This window comes from Calonectris borealis, chromosome 28, assembly GCF_964195595.1.
Source record: "Calonectris borealis chromosome 28, bCalBor7.hap1.2, whole genome shotgun sequence".
In the NCBI taxonomy this organism is placed as follows: domain Eukaryota; kingdom Metazoa; phylum Chordata; class Aves; order Procellariiformes; family Procellariidae; genus Calonectris; species Calonectris borealis.
Window position 1 is genome coordinate 4,138,528 of NC_134339.1, and position 24,102 is coordinate 4,162,629.

General features: G+C 64.1%; 1 protein-coding gene across 1 annotated transcript in view; it reads left to right on the forward strand.

The window, feature by feature from the left end:
* The first annotated feature begins 2,498 nt into the window (after positions 1-2,498).
* The window catches only part of EFNA2 (ephrin A2), a 47,840-nt gene continuing 26,236 nt past the window's right edge, over positions 2,499-24,102 (forward strand). Inside the window, 2 exon segments of the mRNA XM_075175557.1 lie at positions 2,499-2,540; positions 2,543-2,760. Of these exon segments, the coding sequence (XP_075031658.1) occupies positions 2,499-2,540; positions 2,543-2,760 (260 nt within the window).

Here is a 24,102-nt window from a genome sequence, read left to right on the forward strand (position 1 = left end):
GAAATCTCTTGATGGGAGTCAGATAAAGAGATGTATAACCTTGATGGCGGAGGATGAGGAGTTGGCTGCGCGGGAGGACGCTCCGGCAGCGTTATTCAAAAATAATTCTGCCTTTATTTGTTTTACTTTTTGGCGGGGGGAGGGATGCAGAGCCCCACAGTTCATTGAGTTTTTCAAAATAGATTGGCTAAATAAATAATGACGAGGATCCATATTTTATTTATATCCCACCTATCTACATGCAGCACTGGAGGTGTTTTACAATGGACCTCTTTCTCCCTTTTAAAGCTAACAAACTCAAAACTAAAAGCACATTAGATGGAGGCAGATTTACAAGGATGTTTAGATGCTGAAGCATAAAGACAGGCAGCGAGCGGGATTTGCGGAAGCGCCTCGGCTGCTCGCTCCCGTTGATTTTAATGGGCACCTTGTTGCTATTGTGAATCCAAGTGGATGCGTATTTGCATCTGGAGGCACCTGAGGAGCTCCGGGGAGCCGGCTCCGGCTCCGAGGAGCTCAGGGGATGCCTCGGTGGCCTCAACACCCGGGAGGGACTCGCCAGGGTCCCCGGGGAGGAGGGTTCAGCGTCCGCCCGCGTCCGCTCATCCTTCTGCAGCAGCAGCGATTCATATATTAAGTTTTCTGAACTTGGGGGGGACTCGGGGGGTCTGGGAGCGGAGCGGGTCCTGCCCTGGCGAGCACCAGCCTTCCCGGGCTCGGGGACGTGGTTCTTGGGGCCATGGCTCCGGGCAGCACCGAAAATCCCACCGGCTTTTCCCACGCGTCTTTTTTCTGCAGTCGAGCTCCGTCCTCCTTGGTACCGGACGCGGCCCCACAGCCGCGCCGGTGCTCCGGCAGACCGCGGTGCCCGTCGTGCGGGGCGAGGGCCGCGGCACGCGGTGGCCCGGGCGCGGGCAGGCTCTGCCCGAGGTGCCGCCCGCGCCGTGTTACTCGCATCAGCGTTTTCCGACAGCTCGACAAAGGAAAGCGATCCGCTCATGCAAATTATTGTTTAATTTTATCCCTGGATCGGAGGTGAAAAAATGTATATGCATGCGGGATAGGAGGGGCCGTCCTCGCCCGCCTGCCGGGCCCCAGGACGGGGTGTCCGTCTGTCCGTCTGCTCTGGCCGTGCCCTTGGCGCGTGCCCCGGCTGCCTGCGGGGTGCAGGATACGTCCCCGTCCCCTGTGGTGCCAGCCCCTGGCTGCCCCTTCCCAGCGTAACCCCCCTTTTGCAGAGGGACCCCCCCAGCCCTGCCGGTGTGACCCCCCCCCTTTTGCAGAGAGCCCCCCAGCCCTGCTGGTGTGACCCCCCCTTTGCAGAGGGACCCCCCCCGCCATGCGGGTGTGACCCCCCCCCCCTTTGCAGAGGGACCCCCCCAGCCCTGCCGGTGTGACCCCCCCCTTTGCAGAGGGACCCCCCCAGCCCTGCCGGTGTGACCCCCCCTTTGCAGAGGGACCCCCCAGCCCTGCTGGTGTGACCCCCCCCCCCTTTGCAGAGGGACCCCCCCAGCCCTGCTGGTGTGACCCCCCCCCCTTTGCAGAGGGACCCCCCAGTCCTGCCGGTGTGACCCCCCCTTTGCAGAGGCCCCCCGAACCCGCACTGCACACCCCCCCGTGCCCGTTCCCACCCCCGTGACCGTTGCCCCCTCCCCCGGTGCCCGGTCCCCCCCCCCGTGCCCGTTGCCCCCCCCGGGTGCCCGTTCCCGCACCCCGTGGCCTGTCCCCCTCCCCGATGCCTGGTCCCCCCCTCCGGTGCCCGTTCCCGCCCCCGGTGCCTGTTACCTCCCCCCCGGTGCCCGTTCCCGCCCCCCGTGCCCTGTCCTCCCCCCCAGTGCCTCGTCCCCCCCCTCCGGTGCCCCCCTGGGTGCCCGTTGCGTCCCCCCTCCGGTGCCCGGTCCCCCCCCCCGCAGAGGTGGGGCCGCGGCGGTGGCGGCACGGACCGAGGCGGCGCGCGGGGCCCCGCCCTGGGACCGGGGCCGGGCGCGCGCGGCGGCCGCCGGTGGCAACAATGTGTCAGAGGCGGCGGCGGCGGCGGCGGCGCGGGCCTCGCGCGGGGCGGGGCGGGGCGGCGCGGGGCGGGGCGGGCGGCGGGCGGAGCGGCGCGGGGCGGGCGGGGGGCGCGGGCGGCGGGCGCAGCATGGCGCGGCGGCACTGAGGGAGCAGCGGCCTCCCCGGCCCGGCCTTTGTCTCTCCGGTGTCCCCGGAGCGGAGGAGCCCGCGCGGGGGCCTGGGGCTGAGCCCGCGCCGTCCCGCTCCCGTCCCGCGGCTGCGGGGGACAGCACCGGGGCTCGGTACCGGGCGGCGGCGGCGGCGCCCGGAGGAACTTGGCCGAAGTTCGGCGGGAGGGAGGAAGGTTCCCGGTGCCGGGGCGATCCCGGGGCGCCGCGGGAACCGGCCGGTCCCCGCCGCCCGGGCGCGGGATGCGGCTGCCCCGGCGCCGCCGCACCGCGGCCGCCCCCAACTTTCCCCGCTGACGGCGCCCGGGGCCGCGGGCGATGGTGAGGGCTGGCCGCTCGCCCGCCGCCGCCCGCCGCCCGCCCGCCGCCCCCGGCCGGCCCCAGGGCTCCGCCGGCCGCCGCCGCCGCCCCGCCGCCCCCTGAAGCGGCCGGAGCCGCGCCCGCCGCCGGCCGGGACGATGGTGCGCTGGGAGGCGGCCGCGCTGCTCGCCGCGCTCGTCGGTGTCTGCGTCTGGACCGACGAGACCGGGAAAGTTATCTCGGATCGGTACGCCGTCTACTGGAACCGGAGCAACCCCAGGTGAGGCCGGGGGCGGCGGGGGCCGGTCCCGGGGCGGCGGGGGCCCCAAGTTTTAGTCAGTGACCCCCCCGCGGTGAGCCCGTAGCCGCCCGCCCGCCCGGTGACAGCCGACCGCCGCCGCCCGTTGCGGGTTGGGTCCCGCTCCGGCCCCCGGTTTGCTCCGGTAAACGGTCTGGGCGGCCGCGGGGGCTCGGCGCGGGGCCGCTCAGCCGGGGCCGCCTCCTCCGGGTACCCCCCGAAGCGCTCCCGAGGCTGCGGGGGGTGCCAGCCCCGGGGGCTGCGGCAGCATCGCCCGCGGGCGGGTGGTCGGGGGGGGGGAGAGCGGTGCCGCGGGGGTGCGGCTCGGGGTCCCCCCCTACGTGCCCAACTTTGGGGAAGTTCAAGTCCCCCCCCCCCACCCCGGCCCCTCTCCCGGAGGTCCTGTGAAAAAACCCGAAATCCGCCCAAAGGCGCCCGGCGCTGCCGGTGGTGCCGGGGGGAGTGTTGAAAATAACGATTTTGGGGGTGAAACGGCAAAATGGGCTCTTGGGGTTGGGGTGCGGGGCAGCCCGGCCCGGGTAGGCACCGGTGTGCGGGTGTCGGGAGCCCGGGGCAGCCCGGCCCCGCTGCTGCCCGGTCCGTGTTCATCGGGGAAAAGCAATCGCAGCGTAGTTGGTTTAGTTTTCCCTGGTTTGGCTTTGAATTTAGGTACATATATTTCACACACACCCCCCCCAGCATCCATTTTTTTTTCGGGGAGAGTTTCACTTCTGTTGTATTTCTTTGTTCATCGTTTTGAGGAACCAAAAACTGTTGGCGAGTTGGAAGTGAGGAGCAATTCTGCTGCTGGCTCAGGTGGCTGGGACCACCGGGACCCCCCAACCCTTCTTCCCCTCGGATCCAACCCGCAGGGCTTTGAGTGGCCGATTTGTGGGGCTCTTGTAGGAGACAAAAAAAATTACAAAACCTGCCACCAAACCCACATTTTTTTTCCCCCCAATTAATCAAAGTTAAACGGGCCTCGGCGGCGTCCCCCACCCCGAGCCCAGCGGAGGGTTGCGGTCGCCCGGCGATGCTCGGTTCCCTTCTGCGGTGGGTGCCGCTGCGCCCGCTGCCTTCAGGTTTGGGCTGTTCCCTTCTTTGGGTAAAACGGGTATTTCCTCATCCCCCGTGGGTCCCTGCGGGGCGGGGGGGCCGTGCGGGTGCACAGCGTGGCCTGGCCCTCGTCCCCCCGGCCACGGTGGAGCAGGGGCCGTCGGTGAGGCGGCTCCTCCAGCGCTCCCCGGCTGGGGGGATTTTCCCCCCTTGCAGTGGGAGAGCTGGGAGGGGACCCTCGGTGGCACCTTCTCCCGGCAGCGTCCTGGTGACACCGTCACAGTTTATTAAAGTTCCCGGCTGCGTTTCGGCCGGTGGGTGCAGGCACCCAAAGCCGGTGGGATGCGCACGGGGCCGAGGACCCTCGTGAGTGGTGGTGTCCGTCCGTCCGTCCGCCGCGTGCCCCCTCGGGGGGACCGGCCGGGCGCCATCGCCCCCAGCCTTGCGCCCTCGCCCCTCGCGCCGCCCCGAAATTGGGGCGAGCCCGTCCCTTTGTGCGCGGCGGTGCCTTCGCCGCGGGCCGCCTGCGGTGCATATGGATTTTATTATCTCCCTCACATTTTTGTGGAGGATTGTAAGAGGCAGGGATTTTTTTTTTTTTTCTTTTTTTTTTTTTGCCCATTGCAAAGTTTTTGGTTACAGTTCCCAGTCCTCCCCAGTCCCACACTTTGGGCTCTTTTCTTTTGTTCTTCCAAATGCCAAACATGTGCGAGGGTCCGTCCCCCCCCCCCCGGTCAAACTCTGGCATCCCGGCTGCTGCAGACGAGGGCGGCATCGCCGAGCGGTCGGGGCCGCGGCTGAGATTTAGCACCCAAGGGTTCCTGTGGCGGTGCTGATGGCCAAAAGTGGCCCCTGGTCCTCGGGTGACAGGCGTCCCGGGAGCCGGCGCGGGACCTGGCGTCGGTGGTGGCTTCGGCTCGGCCCGCGTCCCCCTTGTACGCGCCGGGATGGGCGCCGTGGAGAAGGCAGCAGGGAATTTATCCTCAAAAATATGTGGTGGTTTATTATTACATATGTATCTCTATATATTTTAAATCTGACGGTAGGGAAAATATTTTCAAGGAGGGGGAATAAAATAGGGCAAAGGAAGGGCGAGGGGGTAGGAGGGAAGAGCAGACAATGGCTGGTGGGTTTTAGCAGCCACGTCCGCAGCGCCTGGCTCCGGGATGTGACCCAAATTTCCCCAATGTGGGAGCGCCCCGTGTCGCAATCGGCCAAGGCGCTCCCTGCGTGTACGTTCGGGTCTCGGAATTCAAGGCCATTTATTATAGGTTGCAAATATAGAGATTGCCGTTGAGTTTTCTGCTTATTTTCCTTTTTGAACAACGTATATGTGCTTTCTCTGGTCCCTTGTTTTCCTTCTTTTCTTCCACCTACCATCTCATTTAATAAGGGGGAAATCAAAAGGGATTAAAAAACAAAAAAGGAGGGGAAAAAAAAAAAAGGTTAAAACGCCCGGTGCTTGTTTGAACCCACAGACCTGATCTGGCGATAAATGTTTTTCTTCAGGTTTATATTGCAATCTATATTTTATAAAAGACAGTAATAAATCTCATGGTCAATATGATTTGCCCAGATTAGAATAATTCTATATTTCATAATTGGGTCTAAATTAAAAATAAGTGGTACCTCGGGATGCTGCAATTTGCCCGTTCTGTGGAGATATTTAGCCACTTGCTGTGGATTTACAGGTTGGGTGTTTTTTTTTTTAAAATGGCTTTGCAAGCGTGCATTTGGAAAAGGTCGCGTGGGCTTTGCTGGATGTAACTCCGGGGTTGTCCTGGAAATAGCCGAAGGAGGAAGAACGTGTCTTTATATAATAACGCGCTCTTTCGGTACCCACGTACAGCGGTGGATTTTTGCTCTATAGCACGGACGGACGCGCTGACGCTGCCTTCCCTCCCCGGCTGTGGGATGCGTTGGCCGTGCCCGGGCAGCAGCAGGGCCAGGGCCGCTCGTGGCTGCGGGTGCCCTGTGTCCGGGGTGATGCGCCTGCGGACGGGACCGCAGGGCACAAGAGCTTAGCAGGGCTCTCGCCGGGTCCGGCACGGCGGGCAGGGGTCCGGCACGGCGGGCAGGGGTCCGGCCGGGGCAGGGCTCTTCCCTCCGTGGGGTCTTGCGGGGCCGCTGGTCACTCTGTGTTTTCCAGCCGCGTGGCCGGTGGCGCGGGAGCCGCTCGCCCGTAGGGTTCTTGGGCGGATTTGCAGCCTTGGGACCCGACGAGAGGCACAGGGGGTCGAGCCGGGCATCCCGGAGCATCCGCCGGTGGGACGGCATCGCCCGGGTGGGTCGGGGTCTCCAGCGCGGGCCCCCCTCGCTCACGCGACCCCCGCGGTGCAGCAGGATTTGGGATGAACGTCTCGGGAACGCTACAGTGCATCGCGCGGCAAAAAATGGGGAGTCTGGGAAATCTCCGCACTCCGGAGGGAAAAGGTCTGCGGGAGGGAGTGACCTGTGCTCGGAGGGTCCCCGGGACCCCCCAACCTGCGGCCTCGGGGCTGCGACTGGAAACCCCTCGAAGGCCGGGGAAGGACGGGGGATTTAAGATTTGTTTTCGTCCCCCGCTCTACCTACGGCTCTGTGATGGGCAGGTTATGGTAATTCCAGAATGACAGTTTTCCTGCAGCCAAATGCAATTCCCAGATACGCTGCCGCGTGTTTCTGTATCTACGGAGGGGGAAATGTGCAGAGCGTTAGGTGTTTTCCTCTCGCTGTTTACAGAACAGATACAAATGCTGTAAATGGTCTAGATTTTACCCGTGGCCTATATTTAACAGTGAAGTCATTTCTTTGCCTTGGAAGGCTTATTTTCTGATTCTTCTTCTTTTTTTTTTTTTGGTTTTGTGAGCACAGCTGGGATTTCTGTTCTGCTCCTCTGCACTCCCCAATCCCGGGATCGGGAAGCCGGAGAAATGGTTTCTAGCAGGGGGATTTACCGCAGCTGGCGGGAGCCCGGGTGATGCTCAGGGACAGCGGCGACGGCAGAGCAGGACTTTGGGGGGTCCCGTGCCGCAGGGATGGCGGAGTTGGGGTGAAGGGGGCACGTCTTGGGGGGGGGTGTGTGTGTCTGGATCATGCTCCCCGGCCCGTTGGCGTTTGTGCCCCTTTTCTCCTGCATTGCCGAATCCCAGAGCCGCGGCCCCGGCGCCCGCCGGTGCTTTGTCCGAGAGCTCGGTGCGCAGCAGCCGGGGCGAGGGGAGCCGTGGCGAAGCCCCGACCAGCCGGGACTGGGGCCGTGCCCCGTTAACTGCCCGAGCCTGAGCAAACTTGCCCGCCTGTGGGTCACGAGGGGTTGTGGCCAGGACGACGGCAGCCCGCGTGTGCCGGCTCTCCTTCGAGGGAGCGAAGACGACAGACGTTTTGTTTTTTCCAGGGGAATTTGGTGCTGGAGAGGGGTGGCGGAGCCGGAGGGCTGGGGCGGGTTTGGTGCCAGCCCTGCCGTGGGGCTGGTTGCCAAAACCTCCGCGTCCCAGCTCCGTCAGGGGCTGCCTGGGCTGGGACCTTTGGGGTCGGCTCCCAACCCTGCGGGACCACCCTCCCCGCTCCCGCGGGCTGCGCCGGGGTCTGCACCAACCTCCACAAGAAACACGCCCCGTTCCCCCCCCGCAGAGCGATTTTAACGTGAATTTTAACTCTGGGTGGTTCCCGTCTCACCGGGAACCCTCACCGGGCGCACCAGGTTCGGGGTGCCGGGAGCGGTGCCGGCGTGGTTGGGGGTGCTCGGCCACGTCCTGCATCCTGCGCAATTACCGCTCTTTTAGTTTTCATCTGTTTTGTTTTCCCTTTGTGCCGAGATCATTTGCAGCCCTTCCCACCCCTCTTTTCCAGCCCGTTAAGCCGTGTTAGCTATTCTTCACCAGCCCAGGTCTGCGGCGAGCGCGGTTAATGGAGAGCAGATACAAACAGGTCCAGCATCTCTGACAAGATTTTCTCCCTCTGCCCGTCTCTGTCTCTCCGCCCGTCCCTTTCGAGGGACGGCAATTCCATTCCCTGCTGCTCGCACATTTGGTATCCAAACGCCGGCCATGCGCCGCATCCTAATGCAGGGACGGGCTGGGGGTGCGCGGCGCTGCCGGCGGGTCAGCTGCTCCCCGGCACCCGCGGCGGCGTCCCCCGGCTTGTCCCGGTGAGGCGCAAAGAGGATGGGGAGGGCGAGAGTCACGCCTTCACTTACTGCTGGAAAGCTTTAAAAGTACTCGTCCATATATACGTGTGCGTGTACACACCCCTATAGACACTGTACAGAGACAATGCAGATCCCAAACCCCCCCACCCAGCCCACCTGGGTGCGTGGGGAGGAGCGCGTGCCGGTAGCGTCCCTGTGTCACGGACGCTACCCGCGGGCTGAGGGGGGTGAATAGGTTCGGTTTTATGTGTCTGTGAACCCAGACCTTGGCATCCAGGTCTAATCTCGCCCAGCCGCCGGTCCGCCTCGCTGCGTACGCACGTACGGCCCACGTGCCGCTGGCTCTGGCTCTCCGGATCCCTACCTGCGTACATTTGACAAGGTTCATCTGTCGGGATGTCTGGAAAATTGCAGCAATTGTTCTTTAAATAGCTCCTCGTTCCTGATGGTGAAAATTTCGGTTCTTTTGTGTTAGATATTAATCGTGATTTTAGAGGCTTCATTTTTAGCTTAGGTGTTTTTCCCCAGTCGGGGCAGAGATCTTGCCCTGCTTCACTGGCTTTGGGGGGGCTGACGAAGGAAGCAGATCTTGGCGTTGTCACCTTCAGCCCCTCAGAGGAGTTTAAATTATTTTTTTTTTCCCCGCCACCATGACCCATCTGAGCCCGATGGCTCCAGCCCCACGTCCGGCCGTTTCCCTGTGCTTCGAGCATCGTTACGAACCCCAAACCCACCCCGGGTTTCCCCTAGAGCGCAGGGGTCAGCGGCACTGCCGGCAGCGCCGGCACCGGGCTCCGAACTGCCGGGGTCCGAGCCGCCGCGGTGATCGGGTCTGACGGCTGAGAAGCGCCGGCGTGAGCAGGCGACCGCCGCTGACGCTTTGGTCTTTGCCAAATGAATTCAGGAGGCGTCTCTGAAGCCAGCAACACCCCGAAAACAGGGCTGGTGTTTCACCGGTGTGCAGGGGCTGTTTGTGCGGGTGCAAACTCTTTGCCAGCAGCCCGGCAAACCCCTCTTCCCCGGCTTGGCGTCCCCGTTGCCGTCCCCACCGCGCCGCCGGGCTGGGTGGGAGCCACATCGGGGTGGCAGCACCCATGTCCAGCCCATGCGATGCACCGGGGCTGTTTTGCCCCCCCGGCAGGAAAGCTGGGAAGGGACGGGGCTGTGAGAGCGGGGCAGCCGGGAGGGAGCCCGTTCGGCTAGCGCCGCGCCGTGCCATGCCGTGCCGTGCCGCGCCGTGCCGCCGGCTGGGCAGGGTGCTGCGGCCCTGCACAGTCCCAGTTTGTTCCTGGGCGGTCAGAGTGGTGTTATTTATTTATTTCTCCTCCCTCCTCTCCCCCTTTGCTTGTTGATGCTGCTGTGGTTGGGCTGCTAAATAGCTTCCCATTGTTCGAGAGCTAATTACCTCTTAATGAGGCTCCTTACTCAAAAGCCAAGGGAGAGTGGAGGCTGTGGGGTGGGCTGCTCTTCAGGCGGGTGATGGCAGGGTGCCCGCTGGGGGAGGGCGCGGGCGGTGGGGCACCGGGGTCACCGGACCCTCCCGGGGACAGCGGTTGGGTTTGGCTCTGCGGCACCAAGGGTGGGAAACTGGGGCGTCCTCGGCGCGAGCTGCGGCGGCGGAGCTGCCGGCGGGGGCTTCATCCCAAAGGGTGGCGGGGGACCAGAGGGCTTCGCCGAAAGTCCCGTATCGACCGGTAACTGCCGGGGAGAGATGACAGCCCCAGGGATTTGCCGGGACGGCCCGGGCGCGGGGCCGCGCTGGTGCTCGGCACAGAGCGCGGTCCCCACGTCCCCCCCGGCGTGACCTGCGGGGGGGGGTGTAACCCTTAGGGCACGTCTTTTCTTTCGGCAATAGGTACTTAAACCGGGGTTCCCCCAAGTTTATCCCTTGCCTGTGTGCGCCCTTGGCGGGACAAACCCTGCTCTGCTTTGCCTGTCTCCTCCTGACCTTGTCCCGTCCCTCGTGAGAGGCTGGCGCGAGCGCTCGCCCCTGACGGGGTTCAAGGGTTTTGGCTGGAGGGAGCTGGGCAGTGTGGATGGAGGGTCCTCGGCCCCCCCGGGGTGAGGAGCAGGGGTTTGGGCTCCGCTTGCCGGATCCCGGCTCTGCCCCCGGAGTCGTGTGTGTCCCTGGGGCGGCACCGCGGGCACGAGGCTGCGGCGGCTCATGCGGCTCCTCCGTGTGCCCCGGATGGCGATGCCGCGGGCGTGATGAGGGGGAAAAGGATCCTTCTCCAAAGGGATTGGGAAAACACCCGCCCAGCCCAGCCCAGCCGCCCCGCTCTGATGGAAGCTGGGCTTTGTCCCCCGCGCCGGCGGTGGGGGTGGGTGGGAGGATCCCAAACTTCAGAGGGGGACGAGGCGGTCCAAGCCACAACAGCGGGGGAAAAAGAAAACAAAGGAGGAAAATTGACTCCCTAGAATAATAACGAAGACAGGGAACGACTTCCCTTTCCCTTGCGCCCTTGGGGAGCGCCCGGGGCAGCGAGGGGTCTGACCCCGCAGCGCTCGCAGCCCCCCAAGAGGGGAGCGAGCCCGGCTGAGCTGACGGAGGTGCGAAGGCACGCGAGGTGCTGGGCTCCAGCCTGGGCTGGTGGGAGCGGGGGGTCGTCCCCCCCGGGCTGCCAGCCGGGGCTCGGGGTGGCGGGGGTGAGCAGCGGGTCTCCCCCACGTAGTGCCGTGATGGGGACCAGCCTGCGGCAGGACCGGGAGCGCAGCCGGCACTGGATGTGGGGGTCCAGGGGCAGAGGGGGCTCGGGGTGAGGCTGGGGCTCCCCAGTGCCCCCGGCTCGCCCATGACTGGCCTGCCCGGTGAGGCTGGTGGTGGGGGGGGCCCGCGGCGCTCTGCCGTATCGATCCCGGCGGTGATTTAAATGCCACAACGCATGGCTATCGACGTCTCGCGGCCTCCGGCGAAGCCAATCAGCGCTGGGGCCAGCGAGACCCGCGCTCCCGTTTCCGAGCCCTGCTCGGATCCATTTGACGTTTTCCTCCGGGTCATTAATGGAGGCAGAGGGATGCGGGCAGAAGTGGGCATTACGACTCCTTTTTTGTTGGTGGTTTTTTTTTCCTTCCTCCCCCTTTTAAATTTTTCCCCCCTTCCTGCGTTTGCTTTCCAAGACCCGGCTGTGGGAGCAGAGGAGCAGCGGGCGATGCTGCCGCTGGGCGCGGGACGGCCACGGAGCCCGGCCACGTCCCGGCGGGGCTGTGCCGGAGGAGCAGCCGTGGTGGGATCCCGCGGGACGCAGCCGTGGGCTCCCTCGGCACGTGAGCTCTTCCTGCCCTGCCGATTTTCTGCTTTTCTTGGCTTTTCCCCCCGCCCCGCCGGCCTCGCTTTCCAATTGTGGGGTTTTTCCATTTTTTTCCTGCAGCCGCGACCTCCGCGTGTGTCGGTGCAAACGCCGCCTGCCCGGGGGCTGCCCGCGCCCAGTCAGTCCCACCGGGTCCCACTGGACCCAGTGTCCCACCGGACCCGGTGCCGCTGGTCCCCGAGACGCGGCGGTGAGGCTGCAGGCATCCCACCGCGCGCTGCAGAGGCATTACCGGGATCCGCGGAGTTTAAAACCATCGCTCAGTCCTTTTTCTTTGAATAGAGGAATGTGCTTTTATTTAAGCTCCTTCCTCACGCAACCCTGAAATCCCCCCAAGAATTAAACTTTGTATTTCAGATCTTTTGTAGGAAACGTAAATCTCCCCGGCTCCGTTCCCCGGGGCCGCCGGCAAAAAGGCGAATAAATTGCAAAGGGGGTTTGTAACGACTGGAGATGGGAAGGACCCGTTAGATCCCCCAGCCCGTTCCTCCTCCCGATGCAGCTGAATTGTCTCCTCCATCTATTTGATTAGCGTGGCGTTCAGCCTAATTTCAGTGGAAATATTTGCTGTTTCCCCTGGTGCGTCTGCAACCGAGTTTTGTAGGGTTTTTTTTCTGCAGAAGAGGAGAAATTATTTGTATCGGTTTATTTTTTTTCTTTAGCATTACACGGAGAGCAAAACTCTCCCATGTGCTAGGAAACAGATAAAGTGTTTAGACAGCAAATACAAATATTTCTGAGCACTCAGCCCGGCCACAGATATTTCTGCCTGTCCTCCAGCAGGATTTCTTACTGTGTCTTCTAGTGGGTTTTTATTTAGGCTGGCTTGATTTTTTTTTTTTTTTTTAAAAGCCCTATTTGCAGTAAAATAAAATCAACCAAGCCTGACCCTGTAGAGAACTCAAAAAATCCCAATTCTTCCTTTTTCCAATCCCGTTTCCACTGAGAAAAAAAGCCCCTGGACCTCGCGCCCCGCACAAAATCCAACCACGACGGGATTATTTCGGCGGCTGAGCTTCCTGCAGCCGCGGGTGCTGGGACGGCGGCGGCACCCTGGGCCACCCCCGAGCCGGGATGCGGGGACGGGCTTGCGGAGGTGGGGAGGGAGCTGGGGTCCCCGGGCGCTCCCCCGGGACTTGGGGGCCACGGGGCGAGGGTGGGCTGCCGGTACCGACCGTGCGTGGCGCATCCCAAAAGGGGCTTTTTTTTCTTGGTTTGCCTTTTTTTTTTTTAATTACAAATTAGCTAATGCTGCTCCCCGGCAGTGTCCCGGCCTCGCCGTGCCCAGCAGCCGTCCCAGTCCTGCTGGTGGCCCCGCGGGTGTCGTTGCCACCCGGTTGCCGGTGCCGCGGCGGCCAGGAGCTGTCAGGAGCCGGGGAAGCTCTTTCCCAGCCAGCTCGATAATCCCAATTATTATCTGGTTTCTCTATCAGGGTTGCTTATTAAACTTGGCATCGCTGGCTTTGCCGTTCCGGCCGCCTGCCTCGGCAGAGGGATTTATCTCCTGCCGGCTCGGGAAGGAAATTGAGTGGAAAAATGCGGAGCAGAGCCCCCCGGGATGGCGGGGCCGGGGGCGGGGGGTGCTGGTCCAGCCCCGAAGGGCTTCAGGACACGGGAGCGGTGCCGCGGCGTGGAGCCGAGGGTCGGGTTGGTGTGCGGGGGCCGTGTCCGTCTGTCCGTCCTCGCCCCGGTCTGTGCTGGGGGGCTTCGCGTGGTGGAACGGCCCCAGTTCTGGGATGGGCGCTTTTCTCTGGGTGTCATTTTGAGACGGTAAGGTTTTTAAAAGAACGCATCAGCGTTTCTGAAGAGTTGTTGCTTTCCCCTTGCCCTGAAATTAAAGGGAACCTTTCTCAGCCTCCGCTCCCCCTTCACGCAGGAATATCGGATTGGGGCCATCCAGCTGGAATTCCCCTGCTTCCCATCACACAACCGTTCTTCAGCGCTTTGCTCACCGACGCCTCCTCTTGCATTTCTTCTGCAAATTTTGTTTTCTTTTTACCAAGACAATTTGCCAGAGCCAGCACCGGAGCTGCCCGTGCCAGAGGCAGCGTGCCGGCCCTCGGGATTTCATGAATCCGGGACCCCTTCTCGGCACGGCCGCGGTGCTGCCGAGCGGGGCTGGGGCTGGGAGAGGTCTCCCGAAGGGTTTCCCTCCTGGTGTTTGGTGTTCACCGAAATTTCCCTTTGCTCTGCTGGGAAACTCGGAGCGGGGTGGTTGAGCGGTCCCGGACCCAGCTGGGTGCTGAGCGCTGGGGCTTTGGACCCGACGCAGGGGGGCTGCGGTCGGCCCCTCACTGCCCTCCCGGGGCCACCTAAAACGGGACCTGTCAGCCTGGATTGATTTGTCTCCCCGGAAAATCTGGGGGTGCAGGGAGGGGAGAGGGGCTCTGTGTTTGGGGGAGCAGCCCCGCTGTGGGGGGAATCGCCCCGCTGGGCGTTTTGCAGGGTCCCTCGAGGGGCCGGGTGCCCTGTGTGGCACCGGTCCCAGGCAGGGAGAGGGGAATCGTCTCCCCCCTTCTCCTCTCCCCACAGCTTCTTCCTTTGGTTTTTATCCCAGCTCCTCTTCCTCCTGCCCTTCCACCATTTTCCTTCATTTTAAAAAACTGCACAAAACCCGTAACTGCGTTTCCGTCTCCCCGTGGTGTCTGTTTGTCCGGCCGCTCTCCTGCCGCGGGTGAGCTCCCTGCTCCCGCTGTCCCCATTTTGGGGTGGGGGCTGCCCCCCATCCTCTCCCCGTGTGGGGTGCCGGGGTGTTTGGGAGAGCGACGAGGACAGGGTAGGCTCCGAAATCCTTTATTGGGGGAAATTATTGTTACCCTGAACCCTGCGAGGTTCTTATCTGCGGGGCAGCCTGGCACTTCAGGGCATGTGTCCGTCTGGGAAATCCTCCAAACCCTATCCGGGGCTTTCCCGAGGTCCTTCGTGCAGGGTGGTGGGGAGGACCCGCTGCCCGGCAGCGCTGCGGGATTCGGGATGGAGCCGTGGCCCTGCCAGGCCGTGCTGTGCCACGTCCCCGGGGCTGTGGGGGAGGCTGTCCCGCTGCCACCGGCACCGTTGTCCAACCGCTGTCGGATACGGCACCAGCACGCGGCGATTCTGGCACCAGCTGCGAATGCCGATTAAAATGGTGCTCCCGGTTTGGTTTCCAACAGAGAATCCAAACCGCCGTCCAGCACAGAAATGGCTTTTGGCTCCAGTCCCTGTCCAACGTCGTCTCCGTTGGATTCCCTCGGGTTCGCAGGTCTCGGTTTGGCTGGAGCCGGGTGGGCGCGGGGTGACGAGTCCCCTGCACCGCGGCCCCGGCGTCGTTCCCGCGCTGCCCGGCCCCGCGAGGTGGAATTAAAGGCTAAAACGAGGGATGGGATCGGGAATCACCCTCTGCTGCGGGATGCGTGCTCCGGAGGTGGCGTCGTGCCCAGTGTTCATCGCCATGAATGGGCTTCGTCTCCAACCAGCGCTGAGTTCCCGGCTTTCCCTGCCTGCGGTTCCCGGCTTTCCCTGCCTGCGGTTTGCTTTCCCTGCCTGCAGTCCCTGCCTGTGCCGGTTCTTGGGGTCGGTGCCTCTTTGGTCCGGTCCGCCGCTGTCCGCAGTTGTTCATTTTCCGCCTTGGCTCCTTCCCGGAGCTCTCTCCGGCGTTGGGATGCGAAGCGCTGGCGGGGCTGGGCGGCAGCGGGGGGTGCCGGGGGCCCGGCGCGGGCGTACGGCAGCAGGAATCTGGACTCCAGAAAACGTTTCAAAGCTGATTAATAATAATAAATCATAATGTTGTCTTTTAAAATAGAAAGCTCTTGGATGAGGTGGAGGGATACTCTCATCGTTAAGATGGGGCGTGAGTTCTGGATCCGGTTTCCAGCTCGTTACACGGAGACAAATGGCTTCCCCCCTCCCAGCCTCAGTTTCTCCGCTGTTAAGGTGAGGATCGTTGCCAAAGGCTAAATTAAGCAATTAATATTTGTAGAGTGCACGGAGAGATTGAGAAGGACATCACTCTCCGTGGCCGGACGCGGGAATTTCGACTGGGAGCCGGAGCGTGCCCCTGGCACCTTTGCGAACGCAGCAAGCGATGGCGTCGGCTGCAAACCGCCCGTCTCCATGCCCGCAGAGCCCGGGCACGAGGACGGGCTGCAGCCCCCGGCCCCCCGGGCTGGTTTGGGGCCCCGGCGGGGACGCGGTTCCCCCGTGCCGGGGACGCGGTGGCTCAGAGCCGCGGCTGGCTCCTGCGTGCATCGCACGGCCGAGCGTGTTTGACAGCGCCGGAGCCCAACTTCATGACGGCGTCGCGCGGACGCAGCCCTTCGCCGGGGGGGTCCCTCGCTGCCCTACGGCTGGGCAAAAACCTGGTGTCACCAAGGGTCCCCGCCTCATGCCGGGAGTCCCGTCCCCGGTGGGAGGGGAGCCCAGCTGGATGGGTTTTTGGTTTTTTTTGACTTAAACATTGCAATATTTGTTTCACTTTATAAATCACCCCACCCGAGCTGCCTTGTAGAGGGAGGATTTATGGGCGCAGGTGTAGCTGCAGCGAGAGCAGCTCTGTTCCTGGGGACCGACCTGGTTTCATGTTTTTGGAACGATGGCGTTGCAGCAGGATCTCGTCGAGGGGAGAGGTCTCGCCCGGCTGTAAATCCTGCTGTGACGGGAGGGGGATCGGTCCCCGGGGTGGGATGGATCCAGCCGGGATGGCGCGAGGTTCGGCACGTGTCTGCGGTGCCGCGCGGGGTTTTCTCCGTGCTGGAAGGGGTTGCAGTGCCGGCACGGCGGCAGGTTGGACCCCAAACCATCTTCTGCTGGTGTAAAACAGCAGACTGAAACTGGGGGGGGGGGGGCTCAGCCCCCCGATGAGCCAAAAAGGGGGTTTCCAAAGCCGAGGTGGTGGGTGCGAGTCCAGCAGCCCTGCGGGGTGATGGAGCCGAGCGAGGTGCCGGTGGGTCCCCTGGGCTGGTCCGGGCTTGGACCCGCTCTGGCAGCCCCTCCCAGCGCCGGCGGGGCTGGATCCTGCTGTGATGCTTGGGGAGCATCAGCACCCCTGGGGCAAGTGGCCCCCCCCCAGCCTCCGAGGGGCAAAACGGGCGTCGTGGCGTGTTTAACCGGACTTCGCTTTCACGCCTCAGCCCAGTCCGGCAGCTGGAAACGGGGGTCTCTGCCCTTCGGGGCTCTGTCACACCGGGGTGGCGGTGGCCCTGGCCCCCGAGGACGTTTGTGACTCGGCGTGGGGACGCTCGAGGAGCCTGACCGGGGCAGAGCCGGGTCTTGCAGCCGGTGCGAACTGGGGGGCTTCGCCGAGTCCCTCAAAGGCCGGGTTAAATCCCGGGAAGGTCTCGCTTTCCCACCGCAGCCGCATCGGTGTCACTCTGGGGACGTGGGAAAGCCGTTAGCTGGCTGCTAACGAACGCGGCTCTGATGGCGAGGGGGCTGGGGGTGCGTGGTGAGGCTGGGGGTGCTGGGCCCTGGCAGGGCTGGGGGGACCCTGCCGCGGCTCCCAGGGGGCCGGGGCAGCTCCAGAGGGATTTTCCCTGCGCCAGCGCTGCCCGCAGCAGCACAAACGAACCAAGTAATTGGCAACATGGAAATATTTTGTGCTCATTAAGCAGTGGGAAGCGGCGGGTGAGGAAGCGGCGTTGTCCAGCGCGGGCAGGGGCTGCCGGCGGCGTCCCCGGGGTCTGCGGGCGACCAAAACCCCACCGACCTCCGGCTGGAAAGCGGAGCCGTGGCTGCCCCGGGGGCACAGAAACACCCTGGTGCTGGGGGGCTGGCGGGGGGAAGCCCCGCACCCCGGTGCTCTGTGGGGAGCAGAGGAGCTGGGTCCCGGTGCCGCGCGGTCGGGAGCCCCGTGTTTGTTGGGGGTGAGGGTGAACCCGGGGAGCAGGGGGGGGGTTCACGGCCGCCCTAGAGGGGGGCTGGGGCTGTCACCGCACGTTTTCTCCTAACTACCGTAAATCCCACGGATTAGAACTTGAAACGGCGAATCTCAGCAGCTGCCTTTGAGCTCCCCGAACCCCGGCACCGTGTGCCGCTGGTTCCCAGGAGGGGTGTCGAGGGGAGCCCGGGGAGGGGGGGCTCGGCGTCCCCTCCGCTCCTGGCGCAGCAAGGGAGAGCAGCGGAAGCGGGGGACGATGCCGCGGGGTGGGAACAGCTGGGTGGCCTCGTCCCTGCGGACGTCGGTGGCGCGGGGACGGCTGCTCCCTCGCAGCCCGGCACGAAGCCGCGGGCTGGCGATGGCCCCGGCAGCACCCTCTGCCGCGCTCGGACCCGAGCACGTGCTTACGGCACTCGACGGGACGAGGCTTCGCCATCCGCCCCCCCCCCCGGCCTGGGAGAGCCCCCGGGGCCGGCGCGTGGCCCGGCGCGGCGCGGGGAGCGCCCGGCAGTGCTGCAGGCGAGGGAAGCTTTATGGCTGTAGTTAAAGTGACTTTATGATATTGTATCTGAACAATTGCCGGCTATTATCTGGATCGATGCCGCGTGATTGAGACACCGGTTGATAACCCAGCCGGGGCCTCGGATCGCTTTTAAACTGCGCAAGGTCGGTTTTGCTTTCGATAAAACCCCTCCGCATTTTCTATTTTAACTGTCTGCTCCGGCATGGGTGCGGGCTGGGGGGGGGATGCGGCAGGTCCCGGATTCGCGCGTTGTGCCGCGGCCCCGTCTCCTGCCCCTCCGACTCCCGGGGTGGGGACCGGGGTGCTGGGACCCGGCTCGGGGCGGCGGGATGCACGCCGGCTGCGGGGGGGGCTTCGGGGTGCTGCGTGGTGCCCAGCACTGCCGGGTCCTGTCCTGCTCTGGGATGGGAGGAGGGGTGCGCGGGGGAGATTTCGGGGTCCCCGTCCCACCTTTTCCCAGCTTGCAGCGACCTTGGGGGAGTCGCGTCACCTCTGCGCGCTTCATTTTCCGCAGCTGTAAAACGAGGACAATGATACCTTTCCCACCTTGCAGAGGGGTTGGGAGGCTTAATTAGTTAATGTTCGTAAAGTGCTTTGAGGATTAATTAATATTGTGACTCTAATTTTTTCCGATGGTAAAACGCCGCTTAAATATCTCCGCGCTGGTACCCTCCTCCGTGACCCTATAAAGCAAATCCACCGGGGACGTCGCGGGTCTCCGCAAGAGCCGGGCGGCCCCGTCCCTGGCAGGCATCGTCTCCCCAGTGCTGAACTGGGAGGCCACTGGTATCAGGAGGATTGCCTGGCTTTCCCTGCTGGAAGCAGTTCACATGTTGGGATTATGCCACTGTCACCTCCCTGTGACGCTGCTCGTCCCTGCCCAGCCTGTTCGGGCACCTCTGCCATCCCCAGCGAGCTCGACCCGCTCGGAGGCTCCCAGCAAATCCCACATCCCAGGTCCCATCCCATCCAGCATCTCGGGGGCTGCTGGGCTGGGAGCGGGGCTGCGGGGACCCGCCGGGAGGGTGGCTCGGTCCCGGGAGGGTGGGGGATGCTGTGCTGGGAGAGGCGCGAGCCGAAGCGGTGAGCGCGCGTCGTCAGCGCCGCGCAGGCACGAACCCGGCTTTCCCCGGGAAAAGAAGTTGTTGGGAACGCACCCGCCCGGGGAGCCGCTGGCAGGCGCGGGAGGGCATTTTCTGGTATCTTAATTCCCGGCTGCCGTTAGCCGGGTCGCTGACTGGCAGGTTTTGTTTCCTCCAAGATGATTTCTCAGCAGCGGCGCTGCTCTGCCCTGCGCTCCTGCCTCCCTCCCGCTCCGCCGCGGGCGCAGGGAATGGCGGAGGGGTCCCAGCTCCAGTGCTGGGAGGGTGTCGGGCATCGCGGGACTGTCACGGGCGGGAGGTTTCCTGCATGGGAGCGGCGGAGGCAAGAGCCGAGCGTGTGTCCCAGCTCCTGCTGCCCCGAGGGAGCCCAGCCCCCAGCGCTGGCACAAAACGGGGGCTTTTTGCCATCTTGGAGATGTGCAGTTTCCAAGAGGGGCCGGTGGGAGGGAGACTGCGGGTGGGACGGGGTGCGATGGAGCCCCAGGGTGGAGAATCAGTGACGGCGGGAGCATCCCCAGTTGCAGAACACTGGAGGAGACTGGGACCTGCAGGGGAGGAGGAGGAGGAGGGAGGACTGGGGGGAAGCCACCATCCTGCTCCCCGGTGCTGCTGGCTGGGGCTGGAGAAGGAGCCCAGGAGGCTCCGGCGCTGGTCGATGGCTCCTGTCCCTGGTTGTCACCAAACGCAGCGCGGAGCTGCGGCCGTGCGGAGGAGGGGCACGTGCTGGCGTGCAGCGAGCGCGCTGGGTCTCAAACCCCGCTCCGCCGAGGGCGTCCGGGGGGGGTTTGAGGCAGGACAGACCGACAGCAGCGTCCCCGCTGCTCGGACCCTGCTCCGTGCCGTTAATAACATCCCGGCAATTAAACTGGAACTAATGTAACGATAAAAATAACACGCTGTCCTTCTGCAGCGCGCTGCATCCCACAAGCTCAGAGGTGTTTAAAAACCCATTTAAAGCCAGATCCTGCCGTCAGACCGGCGCGGGGTGCGGAGGAGGTGGCGCTGGGCTCTGCGTGGCCGCAGGGCTGGGACGGTGGTTTCCAGCCCTGATTATCTCCCTGCCTTCTGCAAGGTGTGAATGGCCCCAGTTTCCTCCAGTCGAGAGACTGGTTTGCCAACTGCCAGGTTTTAAATAATATAAATTACATGAATTTTTTATTTTTCTTCTTTCTAGAGTTGTTTAATCCCCAGGGGTTGGTTTTCAGGCTTTTCTCCGTAATGCAAAGAGCAGAAACGCATTCTTTTAATGGTAATTGAGATTCTTGCATCGTTGCAGGACTTGGAAGCTGCGATGGGCTTTAAATAACGTGAGAGTGAGCGAGTTCGGGTTCTGGCTCTTCGGATGGCTTTCGGAGGTTTTCGTGTGGTTTTCCTCGCTCTGCTCTGAGGTCGGAGGGGCCAGAAAGCCGCGTCCCTGTCCCGTGCGGGGATACGCTGCCCTGGCACCCTCCCCCAAGCAGGATGTGGCTTGGAGGGGGAGACCGGGACCCGTGGGTGGTGGTGTCCTTCAGGAGACCTCTCGGGAAGGGCTTTGGCAGCGACCTGCACCCAGCATTGCCTGGAGCCGCCGGCCAGCCCTGTCCCAGCGCGCTCGCACCCGGACATTGGAGCTGGGTCCTCCCAGATTGAGGTTTGGGTTTTTTTTTTTTTTTCAGCTTTGCTACCCTCTGCCCAGCACGACGGGCACCCAGGCTGGTGGGCACCCAGCCCTGCTTCTGCCCTGGGGCGGAGGGTGCTCGTGCTGGCGGCTTGGAGGAAACCTCCCGCCCGTGGGGTGACGCCGCGTCGGCGGAGGCGGCTCTCCTCGAGCAGAGCAGCTCCGCAGCGGCTTCGTCCCGGTCCCCGTGCCAGCCATGGGTGGGCTCCTGCCCCTTCGGCGAGCCCTGGGGAGCCCTGGCTGCCCGTCTCCCCTTTTCCGTTTGCCGCAAGGGAGGGGACGGTGTCCTCCCCGCCTGCCGCGGCGGCTCGCTCCTTCGCCGCGCACGAGACCGGGGATGGTTTTGGAAGGGATGAGCCGGGGGTGAAGCGCGGCAGCTGGCCGGGCACCGTGTGCCAGCCCGGCACCGTGTGCCAGCCCGGCGGGAGGGGGGCTGGATGTGCAGCCTGAGGGAGGGGGTCCCGTCGCTGCGAGTCCCGAAACCTGGAGCGCAGGAGCTCCGTGGCAGAGCTGGCGTTGCCGTGCCGTACCCTGCCGAGCTGCCCCGTCCCTCTGCCCGGCCTCACCGCGGCACAGAGCCGTGCCGGGAGGGCTCACCCCTGCTGCCCGTCCCCACCACCGCCGGCGCAGGGCGGTGGAAGCGGCTGCCGAGCACTTTCCGGATGGGGGAAGCGGTTTCCGGCTGCTGGGGGAAACATCTGGATCCAATTGCTGCTCCCTGTGCAGCGGCCGGGCCGGACCCGCTCCTGCTCGGCACGACGGGAGTCGCTTGGCTGCGGAGGGACCTGCCGGGTCCCCGTCCCATGGCTGGGAGGTCCCCGCTGTGTCCCCCATCCCACGGGGAGCCCCGCCGTGTCCCCATCCCGCCGGGAGCCCCACCACGTCCCGAACCCACGGGGAGCACCGCTGTGTCCCCATCCCGCCGGGAGCCCCACCACGTCCCCGTCCCGCCATGTCCCCATCCCACAGGGAGCCCTGCCATGTCCCCATCCCACTGGGAGCCCCGTCGTGTCCCCATCCCACTGGGAGCCCCACCACGTCCCCATCCCACGGGGAGCCCCGCTGTGTCCCCATCCCGCCGGGAGCCCCACCACGTCCCCGTCCCGCCATGTCCCCATCCCAAGGGGAGCCCTGCCGTGTCGCCGTCCCATGGGGAGCCCCGTCGTGTCCCCATCCCATGGGGAGCCCCGCTGTGTCCCCATCCCGCCGGGAGCCCCACCACGTCCCCGTCCCGCCACGTCCCCATCCCACGGGGAGCCCCGCCGTGTCCCCATCCCACCGGGAGCCCCGCCATCCTGCCCTGAAGGTCCCCTTGGCCAGGTGGCATCACTCGAGGCTGCGGGTGCCCGTCCCCAGCGCCCTGCCGCCCCGTCCCAGGCCGTGGCGGGGGGAGCCGCTGCCCGCCCGCGCCTTTTGTCAGCCTCGGAAAACTTGACCTTGAAGCGCGCTGGAAGAGCCCTGCAGCTAATCGTGTTAGGAGGTGTCTGACTGCGGCTCCGCGCGGCTCTACCTGAGCGGCATTAGCAAGGGGGACGCGTCGGGCTCGCGGCGCCCCGGCTCAATAATTGATGCGTTTATCTCCGCTCCCCCTTCCGTGAAAGGAAAACTCAAGTGCCGGGAGGACGGCAGCTCCGGCGGGGCGGGGGACGGGAGAGCGGCGAGGGGCTGGGGTTGCCACGCGTGATGCTCGGGGACGGCGGCGTGGGGTCACCGCGCTCTGGGGACGGGGGCGGATGGGGATCTGCTCTGCAGCCCCGGGGAGACCCCGGTGAACCCCTCGCTCTGCCCAGCCTCGTCCCTGCAGGGGGGCAGGGCAGCACGTCCCCACCCGCTTTTTTGGGGATCGCTGCAGAAACCCTCCGAAGCTGCGTTCCCGCGGGAGCACCGAGCATCGTCTCCCTTTCCCCACCAGCATCTCCTGCTCCGGAGCCCGGCACAGCCCCCTCGGCCGCCCCCGGCACAGCCCCCTCGGCCGCCCCTGCTCTCGCCAGGGGATCCCCATCACCCTCGGCCACCCTGGACCCCGCGGGGGGACGACCTTGGCCCCGGGTGCCCCCCGGCTCGGCCGCCCCACGCCGGGCAGAGCTGCCTCACCTCGATACCCTCCTCCCCTCTGCCTCTTTTTTTTTTTTTTTCCCCTTTTCCCCTCTTAGAACAGCGCGCAGGGAAGGGGAGAGATTTTAACCTTCTGCCTGGAACCAATTAAAAAGGTCTTTCCGCAGAGACGAAAGTGCTCGTGCACCTTTGTGTGCTGCTAACGGGGGGAAGAAAGCCGAGGCGGCCTTTGAAGGGGGAGATGGAGGTCTCTCCGCTGGGACCCCTCCGGGCTTTCAAAGCCTGGGTTATTTCTTTATTTTTAAATAGCCAAATTAAAGTGACTCCCGCTTCCTTTCCTCCCCGTTAGCACATCGTGCGGGGAGCACGTGGCCCCCGCCAGCTGGGGGGGGGGGATGCGGTCGATCGGCACAGCTGGTCCCACGCTGGGTGCTGGGCTGGGTGCTCTGGGCGTGGTGGGGGGGTGCAGGCACCCCAAAACATGGGGTCCCTCTGGGCAGAGCCTCCCCCCTTCTCCCTGGGCTTGCAAAATGCATGGGCGGGAGCAGAGGTGGCCCCGGCGGGGGGATGCTGGGGGGTGCTGGGGGGGTCCTGGCTGAGCCGGGGCGGGGGCACGCCGCCCCCCCGCCGGCCCCGTGGCCAGGACAGCCCCCCCGCTCGCCCCAGCACGCTGCCCCTTGAACTCAACCAGCCGAACGGATGAGTGGGTTTCTTCAAAGGGACCCCCCCCCCAAGACCTCTCTGCCCCCCTCCCCGCCGCCCTCTCCCCATCTCCCTAAGACGCGGGTGAAAAGGCAGCAGAACAAAGCGCAGGAAGGATTTTAGGTGGTTTCCGCACCGACCTGAATGTCGAGTTGCTCAATGGAAGAGGAGATGCCGACGCGCCGACGCTTTCATCCCCGCGCCCGAGTTTGGCCAAGGGGGCGAAGCTGCCTCCCCGCGCCCCCCAGCCTCTTTTTTCTTTCTCTTTTTTTTTTTTTTTTTATATAGTCTCAGATTTAGTTTTCCACAGTATAATTCTGAAAGACAGCGGAGTATGAATTATTCATTGACCCCTAACTGCCTTTGCATACAATCCTGGCCGGGGGAGAGTGCCCGTGTCGAATGCATTTGTGTGCAGAGCTGGGCCAAAGTGAATTGAAATCAATTTTTAAGGTTTAGGGGGGGACTTTTGGTGATTTTGGGGCTGGAGCACGTGGGGAGGCGAGTGGGATGGGGCCAGAAAGTTTCTAGTGGGAAATTACTCCCTTTCCAAAGCTGCCGAGGAGCGAGGCTGGGCTGCGGGGTGCTGCCGGTGGAGCAGGGGGTCCCAGGGGATGGGGTGCGGGTGCTGATGGGTGCCAGGGCATCGGGTCCAGCTCTCGTGTGCGTCTGGGGGGCTCTGGGGCCGGAGCCGTGGTCCCGGCTTCGTCCATCGCTGCTCCCCAGGTGTTGGTGAAGGGTGGCTGGCGCCGAGCAGCGCTGGCGCACGCGGCTCCTGGGCGAAAAGAGGGGAGAAAAAGTAAAAAATACCCTTTTTTTCTAAATGTTTTCTGGTCTTAGATGCTCCTTTAGCCTGACTTGAGATGTGAAGCATGGCTGGGAAGGGGGAGGGATTCCCCAAAGAGCGGGATGGCTTCGGCGGCGAGAGCTGCTGCTGCTG